This window comes from Micropterus dolomieu, linkage group LG01 (genome assembly GCF_021292245.1).
Source record: "Micropterus dolomieu isolate WLL.071019.BEF.003 ecotype Adirondacks linkage group LG01, ASM2129224v1, whole genome shotgun sequence".
Taxonomy (NCBI): Eukaryota; Metazoa; Chordata; class Actinopteri; order Centrarchiformes; family Centrarchidae; genus Micropterus; species Micropterus dolomieu.
In genome coordinates, this window is record NC_060150.1 from 1,915,756 (window position 1) to 1,933,966 (window position 18,211).

The window sequence follows — 18,211 nt, forward strand, 5'->3', positions numbered from 1 at the left end:
TGTGGTTAAAAACACTGAAATTTGAAAGAGGCATAACTTTGGCACCTCTTAGCATTAAACTGTAGATCTTTTTATTCTCTGATTAATTCATGAACTGCAAAATCCTTCTGATCATTTTCCAAATCATCAGTTGTTACATCAGGACGCCTCCGGTTTCAGTTCATTTCTATAAAAATGTACTTGCGAGCAGAGCTTGAAGTGGGCCGGTCCTCTCCACATCAGGTTCGCCGGGCGCTACGTGACGCTCGCCTGTTCCCGTTCTGTCTGCCTGTGCAGAGAGACGATGGAGAAGAAGAAATGTGGAATAACAAATGAAACGATAAGAAAACATGCGAAGCGACACAGAAGAATCAAACGGTCCAAAAGCTGATTACTGATTGTCTCCTGCCACCTAAATGTTGTTTCCCTTCATATAAATAGACATTTCCTCCATATATTGGTGCAGAGGTTAAGTGTGAGGACCCCCAGCCCCCCCACTGATATATTTCAGCATCGAATATTTATTCAAAATACTGTTAAAGTATGTTCTCGTCTCGTGACCCGAGTATCACACTCCTAACCTGAGCCCTTATGTCTTCACCACCTTACAGCACAAAGTGACGGCCGAGACCTCTGAAACGTTGAACTCGTCGTTCTGCATGAATGTTTATGATTATGACAAGTTAGTGCTGAGCACTGACCAATCAGAGACTGACCACCATCTTGCACAATAATTTAATGAATGACAGGCAGGCAAATAAAGTGTGACCTGTAAATAAATATATTAATATTATACTAACAACGGTGTCGTTGCTTGCAGGGGATTGAAACGGATCAGTCTGTCTTTTTTATTGTCATGGTGATGCAGTTGAGCGCAGAGCCTGGTTTGAAAACCGGTGCGTTTAAAGACCGTCTGACTCCTGAGGCGAACAGGAACCTGCAACAGGCGCTAACCCAAACACCCACCAGCAATCATCAATAGAGCTCTCAAAAAATAACGTTTTACCCAGAATTCCTCGCTGGACCGTTTGCCACAAACAAACGGACTGTTTAGAGCAGTTTGATCCACACAGGCAGACAAAGCGACGCCCTCAGATTTGCAATGCAAACAGTTTATTCTGTAAAAACTGAGCAGGTCTGATGTGACGTTTTAATGTGTCTTTATCACTCTGTGCAAAAGCCCAAACGGAGTTCCCATCTCCCACAGAAAGCTCTGAACTGAAAACAGCTCGTTTGTAGTCCAGCTGCTTCCCACAGGGATGATTGGCTAGTAGTCCTTAACTAGGAACTGAGCATGTGCAACTCCCAACAAAGATCATTTAGAGACAAGATGTATCACTCTGTAGCTAAAACGAAGCCTTCAACACAGGCTGAAAAGAGGAGCTGCAGCAATGTGCAGTATGACAAACATATAACCATGTAAACCTGTTCTGGTACAAACTCTAAATAACCTGAACATGAGCAGAAAACCACCTCTTTAAATCTGTGAAATCTGTCATCCAGAAATAAGTTTTCTTTTCAAACTGAAAAAAACTTGTAACTGATGCCTAAATGTTAAACTTTCACACTCCATGAATTTCTGCTCTAAAAAGCATCATAGAGTTTCTTTAGATTCTGTTTTATTGTTTTATAAAATTTCTTTTCATTCAGTGAAAAGAGTTTACACATGAAACACACTTATTTGCAAAAAAGAAGAATCAAACGGAAACAAAAGACAAATTGAAATGGGACCAGATCATTTTCACAGACTGGACTGATCGTTTTTACTGTTTAACGTTTCGCTTCATGTAGGTTTGGTAAACTCTGGTTTTCCCATTTTTCTGCTCAGCAGGAACAAAAAAAACCTGAAAACAAATGTGAGATTTTCTTTCAGTAACAGTGGAAACATTTTTTCAGGCCACAGACAGACAGAAAGCTGATTGTGATTATAAACATGAAGCTTTAATGTAAAGGTTTGTAAAACAGCGACCACATCAGGCCTGTTCGATTTATTTGATAATAATCTGCAGCCTGAAAATCATTATCAATCGTTACATATTGCATATATGTTATGCATCAGTTACAGAGAGCAATAAATGATGAGTTCAGACGTCCACCCGTCCCTTCAAATACAGAAGCGTCCCGTCTGGAGTCAATACGGGTCGCGGTTTGTCCCTCTTTAAAGCAGCATCCTGTGCAAATCAGCCCACCCGCATTCTGTGAAGACTTCTCCTTTTCTACCTCTGATTGGGTAATACTGGCTGCCATTGTTGGTTTGATTAATCCTGTCAGGTTCAGGGTCAATCGGAGTCAGATAAGGGAGGGTCTCTTGGCAGGGAGTCGAGCTGCAGCTCCAGAAACCCCCGCGTCCAAAAGTAGAGTGAATTCAGGCATATTAGGACAGCGTGAGAAAAAAGCCTTTTCAGTCAAAGTTATTGGTGCTTGCTGTGAATGCGCATAACTAAAGTCACATGACATAATTTATGCGTCATCACATGGGGGGGGGGGTCTGCATCAAACAGGAAGTAGAAAACAAGAGTTAACAGAAATGACATAGGCTTCAGCTTGATTTTAATAAGGGTAAAACATTTGCTGACTAAAAAACTGTAGATTTAAATGATATTCATAACATGCTGCATAGTGTACCAAAATACTAAATGATGTTTGGAAATTATATTTACATTTTTTACATGTTCTTGCTGTCCCAAATTACCAAGTGTGTTGTGGCCTACATTATGGAGTGGTTTGTTTTTTAAGGTTGAGGTAACCAGTCAGACACATCAGCATTAATAATTTAATAAGAGATATTTAATACACTTTTAATCATCAAAATATAGTGCCTATGTGAAGAATATAACAATATTATATAACAATATAAACAACCATGTGTCTTGCTTAACCAATTTATAGAAGTGCGTCCTTCAATACTGTGGAATTAACAATAGACTGATCATTAACTACTTCTGATGTTCACAGAAAATCCTTTGCAAGAGTCCAGTCGATTCGTATCAAAGCATTAGTTTTAGCCTGTTTAGAGTTAATAAGTTTTGGACATGTTGATTTAATAAGTTAATAAAATACAGTTCACATCCTATATTTTTTGTTTTGCTGTCACACAGCAACTGTTGAGACAGAGAGAGACTGAGTTCATCTGTTCGCACTGATTTCAATAGCAGACGGCTCATTCTAACGTCAATCTTAAGACTTTGCTGAAAACACGTTTTAAATTATGATGTACCGCCACTTGCACGCCATCGGGCCTGTGGTTGCTGGGCCCCCGAGGGGTGTGGCCCCCGCTGCGGCCCCTTAGTTTTCTGTATTGAAGGTGGCAACCCTAGGCGGGGATGAAGTGTCCGTGAAGGTCCATGTGGACGCTGGCGGGGATGTAGGCTCGGGCGATCTCTTTGAAGGTTTTGGCGTCGAGGACGAGCATGAACGGAGAGACGGTCGGGTCCGGAGAGATGACAGACGACAGGATCACCCCTGCGAGGAAGGAAAATACAAACCGTGTGAACCAGGAACAAGTTTTCCTTTCCTACCTGACGGCGCTGTGGTTTTCAAACGTGCGAAAGACGAAGCCAAGCGCTCACCGTCGTCTTCCTCCACGGCTCCCGGAGACGCGACAAACACCGGCTCTGAAGGGAAGCAGTTCTCCTGCTGCCACTCGACGTGTCTCCTGGTGACGATGTCAAACTTGGCGAGCTGTTGGACAGGAGAGAGAGTCTAAAGTCAGGCGCGTGTCGGTTGGTCGGTCCGTCACTTTGAATGTTCCAACACCTGTTGGATGGACTGCAGCAGGTCTGAGGTGTCTCACCTTGTTGGGGTGAGGAGACCACTCCACCCTGGAGCCGTAGAAGTACCTGTACTTTTTAGCGTTGAAGCTGTAGTTGATCCCCGGCAGCTCCAGACCTGAGGAGGACTCAGACCCGTTAGATCGGGAGGCTTGAAAGCTGTTTAAATGAAACAGGCTGCAGGTAACGAACCTGGAAGCAGAGAGTCGGGCTGGCAGTAGACGGCGCCGTCCTCCTGCATCACTGCCTGGGCCGTCGTGTCCGTCAGAGTCACCAAGTTCGACCCTCTGGGAGATTCCTGGGAAGCACATCGGCACAAACTACTCATACAGACATGCAATCCGTCAACTGATGAAGCCTTTCCGGCTTTAGTTTCCGCTGTACCTTGTTGACGCTGAGCGGCAGGACAAACCTCAGGCAGAGCGGCGCGCTGAATTTTTTGTTGGTCTCGGTGAAGGAGCTGGAGTTCTGCCTCAGGTTCTTGATGTAGAATATGTCGTACAGGTTGCTGTCCTTGTAGCTGATTAGGTCGAACACCACGTGGCCGTCGTCCTCGTACGCGTTGATGTGGTGGAAAACCATCAGCGCGTCGCCATAGAAACGAGTGGACACCGCCTCTCCTGTGGTTTTGTTGATGACGTGGAACAGGGTCTGGGGTGGACAGGGAAAGGCACAGCCATGTTGTCCACCTGCTTTGTCACGCAACATCGCGTATCTGTTTTAGTTGCTCTTTTTTAAACCTAAGCAAGTTGTTTTTGAGTCAGAAGTCTTTTTTGGGCCAGCACAGCTCATGATTGGTTGCAAGGGATCAAAGTTGTAGAAAACAGTAGTTTAATTTTAAAGGAATAAGAGATAGATGTTTGATGGTAACAGTGACGTGAAACTGTCGCAGTGCTGAATCCACTGGACACCAACTCTGCAGCTCCACCGTGGCCGTTTAGCCTCTTTTAGCTCTAAGTTTTGGTTTTGCAGTACATATCCCGTCTCCAGCAGCAGTTTTCTGATTAACCCAGGGTGACTACCTGCTCAGCAGCAAACTGCCACAGTTAGAGACTAGCTGGAGAACACAGCCACATGTTCCCTCAGGAGGTGGTGGAGACCAAAAAAGAGCAAAGAGAGAGTGAATATTGGACTTACATTCATTTAAAATCACTCCAATTGGAGGATCATGTTGCTTTGTGTCTATTTGATTGTTTGCTAACATGTTAACAGCACTAACTTTAAGAGCCAGTGATATCAGTGCTGAGTCTCCGTCAGCCTGTCTGCTCCCATTGGTGGAGAATAGCTTTGTTTCAAGTTACAATATTCTGTTTTTTGTACTTTTTATGTTTCTATTTTTCATAACAACGACAACAGTTTTAGGTTTTACTAGATTAAATTTTGTGATCTTTTCATTGGTTTTATCATTTATTTGATCGTCATTAACTGACCCTTCGCTAAGCCACGCCCCGAACACGCGGCTGGCCAATCACAGCTGCGCTCCATTGACTCTAATGCATAAAGAGTCGTTTTCTAGATTTTTCTGGCTGTATTTTTCTAAGATCTGGTCAAACGCTGTTCCCGCGGCATCTTGTAATAATTACAGCAGCTACCCAGAGAGGCTGAAAGGAAACGATTTATTCTCTTTCCAAAACCTAAAATAAATCCAGAACAATGTTGCATGTCTTTTGTTTCTAATGTAAAATTAGGCTTCAGCTTCTGTCTTTATTTTCACGTCAGTTTGAGCCTGAATAAAACCTCCAAATGTATAATGCAAGACAACTGTCTGCTTCTTTCTGAGATGGCTTTTGCAGTAATAGACCGTGGCAGGGCATGATAAAAGTCCGACAGGTCCGACAGTTTGTCAGACTTAGCAACAGTTACTAAGGGGGGCGTGGCTTAGCGAAGGGTCAGTTGTAGTTAAGAAATAAAAGACTGAGCCCTCCCTGGAAATGCATACAGTATAGATACAGACACACAGAAGGGAACTTACAATGTCGTCCTTATCGAATAAGAGGCAGCTCCCCCAGCTGATCCCTCTGAAGTAGGCGGTGGCCAGTTTGGCGATGTCCAGTTTAAAGGGCTGTTCCACGAACACGATGTAGTTTTCGGTCATGCCGAAACTGTGGAAGTAGCTTGGGAACAGAGTGGAACGAGGCGCAAACGAACAGATCTGCTGAACTTTGCTCAAAGCCGGCTTCTGATGCTTTAAATCTGAAACAAACAACTCGGTATTAATTCTGCTATTATTCTTATTATCAGATTGTAAGAACACATATTTGCGTCTGTTCATGGATTATTGATTAGTCTGTAATGACAGGTGTTATTAAAGATTTACATGTATTATGCAAAAGCAGATGGACGGCTCAGTTCTTGCGTTTTACCTGCAGATGTCAGGCTTCACACAGATTTTAATTGTTGTTACTCTTTAACTGAATATTTAAATACTGTAAAAGGGATAAAAGGAAGGAAAATATAGCAGTTTAGTAAACTTTAAGTTAATATGAGGCACTACAACTAGTCCTCAGTCCTTTGGCGTTTGTGTGTTATTACAGCTATAGTTATAAATCTTTGTCAACATCCCAACAGTGGGCCTCAATCTCCGTCGTATAATCTTGGTCCTTTAATCTGAAATAGCAGGTATTCTGTTTACATAATGATTACTGAAGAAACCGTAAGTACAGAGACTTCACTGATATCAAGTCTCCTTCCAGATTAGTTTGACTTGTCATCACTCTCATTGCAGCATCACGAATCAACCAGACTCCGTTCTGTAATTAGAAAAAGACTTAACTTCTGCTGCAAATAAGATAAGACACAAAGAGTCACTGTAGTCTGGTAAGGACCTGGGGTCTCATTCAGAAATGTGCGCCCAAAACAAAAAAATGGCGTACGCCAAAAAATATTTGGACTTATAAAACCGTGCGTACGCACATGTCTAAGCAATTTTCCCTTTATAAATAACAGTCAAATCGAAATGTGGCGCATGTGAGGGAGCTCCATGTCCGAGCCTCCAAACGCCCACAGCTGTCTATAAATGGGCAGTGAAACCCTCATTAATATTAATCCGTCCTGACTGCAGGAGGAAAAGGAGGCGAATTCTGACAGAAAAGCCACAAAACGAGATTTAACTCATTGTGACACTGACACTTTGGTGAAGCTGAAGCTGTCTGGTGGGTAAAATAACAACGCTTGTGCACCGGAGGAAAGGGGGGCCCACACATGCAAGATGGGATGACCCAGGTACTAATTTGGATTCCCCCGTTTGAAAAGAGAGTAAACCAAATGACTTCCACTTGTGTTTAAACATTTATTTATTTACACAAACAGTCCTCTCACTTAACGAGGCTGCCGATGAGTTAAAAGAAATATGACTTCTTGGAAATGACAGGAGCTGAAAGATTTACTTACTAAAATAGTGTTTATATTTTCCACAAAGCGTTTTTACGTGCTGCGCTTCACATCCACACGCTGACGCACCGCGTTTGGCTCGATAAGGCAACGAACATGTGAAACTGCGCTGGTATCTGTATGACTGACACATTGAAAACGGCATCAATTTAAATGTAATTTGTCCTCCTGATCACCGTATTTATGATAATAAATTGCACTGCATGCAAGAATTAATTAATATGATTCCGGATTGAACTGTCCAACATATTTGAGGCGTTCTTTGCAGAAACAGAATCTCTGTTTGTGTTTATTATCTTAAATCTGGATCTTTTTGTGGCTGCAAATGATCTTAAACTGTTTTTTGCGCTCTTCAGGGAATATCAATCAAACGGGTGTTTGTTTATTCAGAAAGGCCTTAAGCCAGTAATACTCAGATAATATTTCGATTTCTTACAGTAGGACTATTCATTTCAACCCGTTTCATCCTTCATCATGTGAGTCACCGTTTCTCTTTTCTCCTCTTTATGTGCGTACGCATGGTTCAGAGTTTACTTACAGGATGGTCACCTTTGTTTGGGAAGTGGCGTACGCACGTTTCCAGCCCTGTTTTGTACGTACGCACCGTTTATAAATGAGACCCGTGGTTACATTAGCTTGGGACACATGTCAGTACCACTAGACTATCCAACCAACATGAACCCTCCATCTTTAAGGTTTTCGGAGGTTGAAGTTAAATGAGGTTACTGTGGCCACCGTACCTGATGCATCAGCGGGAACTTTGAAGATGATGTACTTTGGCAGGCCTAAGCCTATGATGGCGGTGCCCATGTTGTAGGTGTTGCCCTCACTGTCATAGTGAGGGTGAGCCGTGGCTAAAGTCAGAGCGATGTGTTTCTTGTAGTTAATCTGAAATTTGGCGGTGAAAGTGATAAGTTTGAGGAACTATTTGTAACTGATCAATGAGCCTTTGGAGCTTTGAGGAGGCGGGTGGAGACTAACTTACCCTGCCGATAGTTTCCAGGGTAGCAGGATCAATCTGGTTTATGTAGTTGACCTCAGAGGAGGCGTAGTATTCCTGACCATAACGAATGATGTTGATTAAGTTGTTGTCGGTGAAGTCAGAGATGACGTTGGAGAAGTGCGTGAATGCCCTATTGAGAAAAAGGTTCCACTTGTTTAAGTAACTGAAACAAATCTCTACATGTCCTGGATGGTCTCTGGATGGTCTGAAACAGATCTCTACATGTCCTGGATGGTCTCTGGATGGTCTGAAACAGATCTCTACATGTCCTGGATGGTCTCTGGATGGTCTGAAACAGATCTCTACATGTCCTGGATGTCTGAAACAGATCTCTACATGTCCTGGATGTCTGAAACAGATCTCTACATGTCCTGGATGGTCTGAAACAGATCTCTACAGATCTTTATATATCCTGGATGGTCTGAAACAGATCTCTACATGTCCTGGATGGTCTGAAACAGATCTCTACATGTCCTGGATGGTCTGAAACAGATCTCTACAGATCTCTATATATCCTGGATGGTCTGAACAGATCTCTACATGTCCTGGATGGTCTGAAACAGATCTCTACATGTCCTGGATGGTCTGAAACAGATCTCTACAGATCTCTACATGTCCTGGATGGTCTGAAACAGATCTCTACATGTCCTGGATGGTCTAAAACAGATCTCTACATGTCCTGGATGGTCTAAAACAGATCTCTACAGATCTCTATATATCCTGGATGGTCTGAAACAGATCTCTACATGTCCTGAATAAACAGATTTCTACATACCCTGGATGGCCGGTACCTGGAAAAGATGTTTTTGCTGGGATCTGGGTAGACCATGGTTCCAAACTCAGTGACGACAATCCTGTTGGCCTCGATGTTCCTTTTGTAGGTGTCACTCTTCAGAAACTTACTTCTGTAAGTCACCTCGCCTGCAACACCACCAGGTACCAAAGCTTTCTCATAAATGTTCTTACAGCAGCGAGTTTAACTTTTCTACCATGAGAAATGCTGTGTAAATAGCATCACTTATTTATGGTGAGATAATGTTGTAAATTTTGTCGTTGTTGGAGAGTCTTACCTTTGCAGAAAGTGAAGCTGTGCATAAGCGACATGCCATCAAACCAGTGATTGTACTCAGAGCTGCCCACAGAGAAAAGGCCCGGCCCGTTCCTCAGCAGAGTTCCCTGCAGCCAGGACGGGATGGACCCTGCAGGTCAAAGGTCAGGCTTTTTACCATAAACCAGTGGTTCTCAAACTTTTTCTGCCATGCCCCCCTTCAGAAGCCAAACAAAGTTAATGCCCCCCCGCCACATGTAAACAGACAGAATTCTTATCAGCCATTTACAATGTTGGGCAAGAAATAAATAAATAAGGAGGTCAGCACAATAGCATCAACAAACTTGTTTTTTTATTTCCCTGCAGAAATTATGTGCATCTAATATAGTTACACTCCACATTTTTCCCCTGGTCGTTTACGCCACTGCATAGGGTTGATTAAGTAAGGAAAAGTTAAGGGATACTGCAGGTGATAAAAATGCTGTAAAGCTGTTGAGATAACGGCTCCAAAAAATATTACAGACATCTGAAAAGTTATTTTAGGAGCGATTCTACGAGAATTTAAGGCATATCATTTTAAATTACTATAAAAGCACAATCTATTACTAAGTTCTTAATATTACATGACTATAAGAACACAGATAGAAACATTATTGTGTTACTGTAAGAGTATTACAGTGGATTCAACCTTTTTGGCTAGTATATATAAATTAGGGCTGAACGATTAATCGTTTTCAAATCAAAATTGCGATTTGAAAGAATGCGATTAGCTAAACGTGAAGACAGCGATTACAATCTAGGTTAATTATACATCTGACCCGTTTTAAGCAGTCATGCAGTTACATAGCCACATGGAGCATTTCAGAATAAGAGCGTTTTGCCCGTCTGATTTTGCTGACTTGTTCAGATTGTGTTAATTTATCCAGTTGTCCTTGATTTTTGTGCTTCTACCATGGACTGGATCGGGAGTCTGCAACAGGGTGTTTTATTTTGAAAATCGACCGGATTCTCTACGCCGTTCTGTGTCTGACTTCCTGCCTGGTTCATCTGCTCTGTGCTGCTTGATGTGACTTCCTCAAAAACAGACTGGCAGTGAATATTGAACTTTGGCAAAACTTCAATAAAAAAAATTGCACATCGAGTCGTAATCCCAGTATCTGGCTGAAAAATCGCAATTAGATTTTTCCCCCAAATCGTTGGACCCTAATTTAAATATTGTCTTTGCACTTGTGAAAACACTCTTTAAAAAGTGCTCTATAAATAAAGAGTATCGTTATAAACATCATTTATTTTACAATGATGAGAAGAAGTACTCAATTATTTTAGTCATGTGAAAGTTGCAGTACCACAGTGTAAAAATACTCAAAGTGCAAAAGTATTATTAGCAGAATGACCCCTTACATTGTTATTTAATATTTTTTATACAGTGTTTAGTTTAATATCTATAAACCTTTTAAAACTATTCTAATTTGCAATGCTTTAACAGTCAAACTCACCTTCCACTTGAGCTTTCACCGGCTCCGGAGTTTCAGATCCGTTTCTGGCAAATACCGACAGCATATTTCTCTCCTGACCTCAAATGTCCCAGAGTGCACTGCTGCTGCTGTAGCTCCACGACCGACTGAACAGCCAGACTGACAGCAGCCGGCCTCATGTAGCCTTCGCCTTTGTCTACGTGATGACCTCCTGAAACTAAACATTGTGCTTTATGTAACCGCTCTGCTCTGGACTTCACTCTGCTTTTCACAATAAAAGCCTAAACTACTTTAACCTTTACAGTATCACAGGGTGCAGCATTACGTGTGGCCCACAGTCAACCAGATAAGGCTTCAATACTGACTGTCCAGCAAATTCGGACAAAATCAGTCCAATTAAACGTGCGATTAAATGTTAACAGGTCACTCTGTGTTCATTTATATTTGAGTTTATTTTTGTTTCATCTAAAAACAGTCGCTGTCGTTAGAAACGTCCCTCGTCATCACATAGTTCTTCCTATAAATCTGTGTGTTTAGTCTCGGTTGAGACTATAAATCTAAATATAGTTAAAAGCGCAGCTGGATGGATCCTGATCTGATGTCTGATTATCTGTGAGCAGATAACGAGCAGCGAGTTGTGATAACCATTCCCATTATCTCCTGTCCAAATGCTGTCACACCGCTCAAAGAAGACGAGGGAACACTCAGATCTCCATAAACCAAATAGGTCAAAGCTCAGAATCTTTACTGGGCATCGCTTAATACGTTGAGAACAAGGGCTGATCCAACCTGCGTGACTTTCATCCCGGCAACTCATCATGTGGCTCAGGAGAGTGTTCGGCCCCGACGGCGTCTGGGCTCCTGATGGGACGCCGGATGGTGTCCTGGGGGATCTCCTCCTCCCAGACCTGGAACGTCTCCTTGTGTCTCCTCATGCTCTTGAGACTGGGCTGCTGGACTACCTGAATGGGCTGCGAACAGCTCCTTATACTAGTGACAAAGACACGAGCGAAGGCTGAACTAGAGAACAACCACCTGTTGTCACTTTCATTTACACCAAAACAGGAGGCACTGATTCACAAACGCTTCTGCTTCCTAACCTCCTAGACTGAAATCTGACAGGATGCTGAGAAGTGTTCCCTTCATTTTCTTTTAGCAGTGTGTATAAAACACCCAGTTTGTTTTAAACTAATATATTTATATTTTAAGTCTTTACTACATAACTTCAAATTGCAGCATATCAAAATATTCTCTCTGTGGTTGCAACCCGATTAATCTTGTTTTCTCTCAGTTTTGTCTTTAAAATATCAGTTTGTAAATGTCTTTTTGAGGCCAGTTCACTAACACATGACAATGAAAAACAGCAACGACACTGTTCTCTTCTGGATTTAAATAAAATAAATCCATTATCAGAATTGTTTTCAACAAATAGTTGCAGCTCTAATTTTCAAATTGATTAACTTTTATTTGTTCTGTAGCAAACACATTTCAAATGTGTTTAATTATGTTGAATTTCTTCTGAATGTAAGAACGTGAGTCCACATGAGTTTGGCCTTTAGACACTTGGCTCTATATCTCTGGCTGTGTAATTGGTTAAATAAGTTTACTGCTTTACAGCTGCTGTTATCGGGGCAGGTCACAGATCTGTAATGATCCACACTGAAGCGGTGTCTTATACCAATGACTGAAGCTAAAATCATGAGGATTGGGAAAGTAGGCTCGCTCACACGTTTGTTCCAGAGCAGGGACTCTTGTAACTCTCTCCCATGTACTGTACAATATTTGGTGCTCAGAACAAGACTTTGACACCGGAGTTCACGTCCAGTTCAAGCTTCAGCTCAGCGTTCTTATATCAGAATGACACCTGATAAAACCAGCGGCTGATGATGTTCTCCTGTGTTTCCTTTGTACAGTTATCCATTAATAGGCTGCAACAAAGTCATGTTTAGTGTTAGTGTGGTCAGGTTTAACATACTTTGTCCTCCTCTAACGTTATTATTGCCCGTTATGTTACACAGTTATTGGAGTAGAATGCACAGACTAATGCAATAAACCTGCATTTATGTCCTAATCAAGTCTGCAGAGCCATATGTTTAATGCTTTAAACTTTACCAGCTAATGTTTTTATGGTGGAACCCAGTTTACGAATTAGAACAAAATACCGTAAAACTGAAAGTAACAGCGCAGGCTTGTATATTTGCTTCAGTCACTGAACTCACCCTGCCTGAATCTGGGACAGGCCTCGCTCAGCAACATGGAGCCAGCTGGTCCCCGATGTTTTTCATGAAGCCCCGGATCTCAAAAGGATTTTTTAAATTACAAATAGAAGAAAAAAAAAACAAAGAATCAAAGCCAGGGATCTATTTATCTCTCATTCCGATCATGCGTTAAGGCCCGTGAAATAAATAAATAATAAGCAGCAGCAGAACTTTACTGAGCAAGCTGCCGTCAGAGACAGAGACAGAAGTGAAAGCAGTGGACACAGCTTCAGGGTTTGCCAGAGACTTTTTTGACCCCGGAAATAATTTTGATCAAAACATATCGAAAAGCCACCGGGCCGCTGTCTGTCAGTGTTTGGACAGCGGTGATCCCAGAATCCGTGATCCGGACCGCGGACTGATTGCAACACAGTGTGAGAAACAGATTTACTGCCACTGTTACCCTTTTAAAGTAAAAAGTAGGCTACGAGCCGCTGCAGAGCTGCAGGGCTGCAGAGAAGAGACAGTGATGATGTTTGACTGAAGCGCAGTGACCGGGTCAGGAGAGAGGGTCTGAGTGAGACCCTGCAGCTGTGACTTCGGGATGTTCTCTGGACTCTGGGCTGCTTGTCTTTGTAGAAACACATAGTCAGATTGCGATTTTCATTCCTGCTTCAGTCGTAACAGCTGACTTCCCTTCGGCGGAAGTGTTGATAGCGAATTAGAGTTCTTCGTTCTCCTAATTTAAGTCAAACAGTGAAACTTTCATATGTTCTAGATTCATTCAAGGGCGTCACTTTGTGTGGAAAGGTGGTGGGGACATAAGGGCTCAGATTAGTGTGACTTATCTCACAAGACGTACAGATGCACAATACTGTGTTCGTGAGATAAAGATATTTTATCACTAGGCTATTAAATATAAGATTAAAGGGTGTGGAGGTCCTCCCCCCGAAGATTTAGAGCATCAAACACTTAATTAACTGCATCCTTGAGACATTTTCTGCAGAATTTATGGTGGAAATGTTTTTATTTATTTATTTATATGAAGGGAAACACAAAGTTGGGGTGGCAGTTCAATAATACAATGAAATGTAAGGGAGTAATAGAAGCAAGTGGCTTGTTTTTAGGACAATACACATTTTTTTCTTCTATATTTAAAATGCATTGCATGTTTTGTTATTGTGCAAATAAACCTTTCATTTGGTATTTTACATTTCTTGTTGCAAACATTTTATTTAGAACATTTTAACAAATGCATCTGTTCTCCATCCTCTCCATTACTCTCCTCTGTGTCACCTGCCACCAGCGTTTAAAACCAAAAACACAGCGTCCAAAGCGTAAATGACACCATTACACATGAAGTGAAATATTTCAGGCCTTTGTTTGTTTTAACTTTGATGCTTAGGGCTTACAGCTCATGGAGATAAAAAATCCACATCTCAGAGTATTAGAATAAAGAACATATAATACAGAAATGTTGGCCTGAGAAGATCTTCTGTCTCGACAGCTGTCCTGAAGACACCAGACCAGTAAAAGGAGCCGGCTTCTAATTGAGATTTTAAGTTTTATGGTACAACTTTATTGTGGAAACTTGTCTTTTGTCCTTCTGGCTGTAACTAAGAACTTAGTGATGGATTTCTGATCAGGAAACACTCCCGAAGCGTTTCTTAAATCTTCCTTGTCAGGAGACTACATCAGTAGGTTCTGATCATAAATAATCTGTGATAATATATAGATGTATTTCAGACCCCTGACAACAAGACCGGATCCACAAGGTCACACAAAGAACAAAGACCACATGCAGATAGTTTTGGATGAAAAATGAAGTTTATTACAAACAACGACAGAGAGCTGTTAGCAGTCAGTTAGCAGCTGTTAGTTCTGTACAAATAACACTGTTTAATTGGTTAGTTGAGTTTGCCAATCGGCAACAAGGCTAGGTCTCAAACAGCACCCTACGCCCTCTGTAGTGCACTACTTTCCACCTTACACCTTTCGTAGTGCCCTGCTTTCTGCGCTACATCCTCTTGAGTGCACTGCCTCCAACGTTAGACCCTCCATAGTAGGCCAGTTCCCACCTTAAACCCTACTTAGTGCACTACCTTCCTTCTTAAACCCTTCATACTGCACTAAGTTTGCGTTAAGCATCTTAATAGTGTGCCTCTTTTACCCTAAAGTATTATAGTGCCCTTTGTTGCACCCTATACCCTTCATAGGATACTTTGTTGCACCCTATACCCTTCATAGAACACTTTGTTGCACCCTATACCCTTTATAGTGCACTTTGTTGCACCCTAGACCCTTCATAGAACACATTGTTGCACCCTATACCCTTCATAGAACACTTTGTTGCACCCTAGACCCTTCATAGAACACTTTGTTGCACCCTAGACCCTTCATAGAACACTTTGTTGCACCCTATACCCTTCATAGATCACTTTGTTGCACCCTAGACCCTTCATAGAACACTTTGTTGCACCCTAGACCCTTCATAGAACACTTTGTTGCACCCTATACCCTTCATAGAACACTTTGTTGCACCCTAGACCCTTCTTAGTGCACCACCTTCCATCCTAAACCCTTCATAATGCACTCCTTTCCTCTTTACACCTCTAAAAGTGCACTATTAACATCGTGCACACTTTGTAGTGCACTACAATGCACCCTAAATCCTTCTGGTGCACTCCGAGTTCACAAGTTTCGACATTGCTGATGTTTATAAAAACGTTGGACCCCACAGACGTTACTTTTCTCGGTTTTCTACTCTTAGTTTTTTTTGGTTGTTGTTGTTGCATTCCCAATCACAACATGGACGTGTTAAAGACAAAATAATTTTCTTTCTCTGAAAAAGGGAACAAGGTAGCGTCCATCTTTTAGCGTCGTTCACCCGACTAATGCAGTGTTCATGTTACGTGGGATGGGGAAGACGTCTTGCCGGTGTTCACGTCATTGGACTATTAAGACAAGTTTACGAATGCAGAGTCGGTTGTATGAGGGATAGAAAATACTGTGCGTGGTCGTTAAAGCACTATATCCATTACGTTTGTATTTAAATACCTTGAACAGCGGACTTGAGGAGGCCATGTTTGCTTTTTCAGGCACTTCAGTATTGTTTAGTGCCTGGTCGGATGTAACAGACTTGGATGTTGACGTGAGCACTATTTAAATGTTGGGTAATTACGGTAATTCCCGCATGACATGAATGCGGCATTGAACTTAAGTGCGACACACACTGGCCACTGTCACTTAACACCATTTAATGAAACGTAATGCAAGCTGAATTACGTTTCAATCAAAATACTGAGGACATTTTTTTAAGAGACGCCTTGAGACGCCACAGATGTTCGGCAAGCTAGCTGGCTAACAACGGTGTAGTTTCTTGTGTGTCGTCATGCAAGATGTTTACGCATCTCAGCGGGTTACAATTTAGCATCTCAGGACGTTTTCAGCGTTGAATTTAACATCTTTACATGAATCTTCTGTTCAGGTCTCGCATTTCGTCTTTTTCTTTTATAGTTTTACATGTTTTACAAGAATCAAATGCGATGATGGTAAGTAACCGTTCTGTAGTTTTCGATCATGTCACGCAGTCTTCATCAGGTGGAGTTACACTTAAATTACTCTGAAAACTTTAAGGACTTCTTCCGGTCCGTATCGGTTTAAAGACTGGCTCTCCTGGAGCTTTTGATCACCGTTGTACTTGCAGTGAGATTGTTTCGTCAAAATGTTTGAACTTTCAGTCCAACAAAAGTCACAAGAAGTGGTTCCTCACAGTTTTTAATACATTGATGGAGAAACAAACGTCTTAAGGCCCCGATAAATTTACTTTTAGCTGTGCTTTCGCACATGCAAGATGGCTGCCACGCGTCTCCTCTGGAGCGTAGCTTGTCTTCAGAAATTAACGCTAGGCGTGGGGGCAGGATGTCGATCTGACAGGCAGGTCAGCGGCGACCTCCTGTTCTACTCTCCAGCCCATGTGCTGACGGTAATGCAGTTGGGTCAGCAGCAGACTTAACAAAAGAGATAAGGGCGAGATGTTTTGAACAAAACCTCCTGGAGCAATTTGCAACATCTTTCTGATGTCTCATTAAAATCAGAACCTCCTCGAGCGTCGGCATGTTTGTTTACGTCGTGCAAATTTGGATGTTGTCAAGGAAGATAATCCGGCGTCGGCCCTGTTCTGCCCCCTAGTGGATAAATGTTTAATCCTCCAGGTGCTTGCGTCCCCTCTGCGTGTCTACACCTACACATTGTTAAAAAGTATATCAGGAGCTTTAGGGGGCAATAACATCACAGTGTAAGGATCTTGCCTGAAAGCACATGAGGAACTTCACGTTTCTAACCAACCGGCTTGCCGTACCAGTGTGTGTTGCCTTTAACAGAACCAACACAGAGCATGATGTCTGCTTGGTTTCACTATTACAGCCTCATCTGAAGGCAGCGTTCCACCTTTAATCTCTTTAAAGTTTGCTATGTCTCTCCTCACACCCGCCACAGTGCACTACTTCCTGCCTTAGCACCTCCGTAGTGCACCTGACAGGCTCCTTAAGGACCGGGGTGTTGTCTGAGAATGGCACCAGAGAAACAGAGAGAGAGAGAGAGAGAGAGAGGCAGAGAGGTAGAGAGAGAGAGAGAGACAGGTGAGAGACAGGTGGGAGACAGGTGAGAGACAGGTAGAGAGACAGGTAGAGAGACAGGTAGAGAGACAGGTAGAGAGCGTGCTGAGGGTTCAGAGACAGACAGTCACAGTAGGTGGAGTTGCTGCTGTCTGTCCGTCAGTAGCAGTTGGAGGTCTGGTCTATATACAGAAACAAGAAATGCATAATCAGAACATCCAAACTAACCAGAGCTGCACGCACGGAGAGGGCGCCATGTTGGAGGCGGGTGGAGGCAGGGGGGCGGGGACGGCGGCAGCTCTGGTTCGCTAAAAAGACAAAATAACGGGTGTCACCGCAAACACAACGATTCGCAACGCTACACCGGGACACCACCTAACTGTCCGTGGAAAAACACGCACACACGCACACGGGACGGCGCCACCAACACACACACGCACACACGCTCTCTCTGACACACAAACATTAATATGACAAACAGTTTCTCTCTTTTTTTCTATTGAGGTGAAAAACAGATTCTATTATTCTTAATTATCATAATCATCATAAGTAATCGTCTTCATCGTCTTCATCGTAGCAGTGGTGTGAGTGTGTGTGAGTGTGTGTGTGTGTGTGTGTGTGTGTGTGTTCTCAGTCTGTTTATAAACACTATTAACATGTTGACACGCAGAGAGCTCAGTTCTGATTGGCTGACGGGTCTTTTCACCTCTTCTCATCCAGGAGGCTTGTTTT

At 42.5% G+C, this 18,211-nt stretch overlaps 1 protein-coding gene across 1 annotated transcript; it reads right to left on the reverse strand.

The window, feature by feature from the left end:
• Positions 1 to 1,898: 1,898 nt before the first annotated feature.
• On the reverse strand, positions 1,899 to 10,826 carry bco1l (beta-carotene oxygenase 1, like). The gene is made up of 11 exons (XM_046050784.1): positions 10,687 to 10,826; positions 9,213 to 9,341; positions 8,934 to 9,063; positions 8,125 to 8,272; positions 7,880 to 8,027; positions 5,722 to 5,942; positions 4,134 to 4,400; positions 3,942 to 4,047; positions 3,773 to 3,867; positions 3,549 to 3,660; positions 1,899 to 3,441 (listed from the first exon to the last, which is right to left on the reverse strand). The coding sequence occupies exons 1-11, from the start codon at positions 10,748 to 10,750 to the stop codon at positions 3,293 to 3,295; spliced, it is 1,569 nt and encodes a 522-aa protein (XP_045906740.1). The 5' UTR covers positions 10,751 to 10,826; the 3' UTR covers positions 1,899 to 3,292.
• Between the last annotated feature and the right edge of the window lie 7,385 nt (positions 10,827 to 18,211).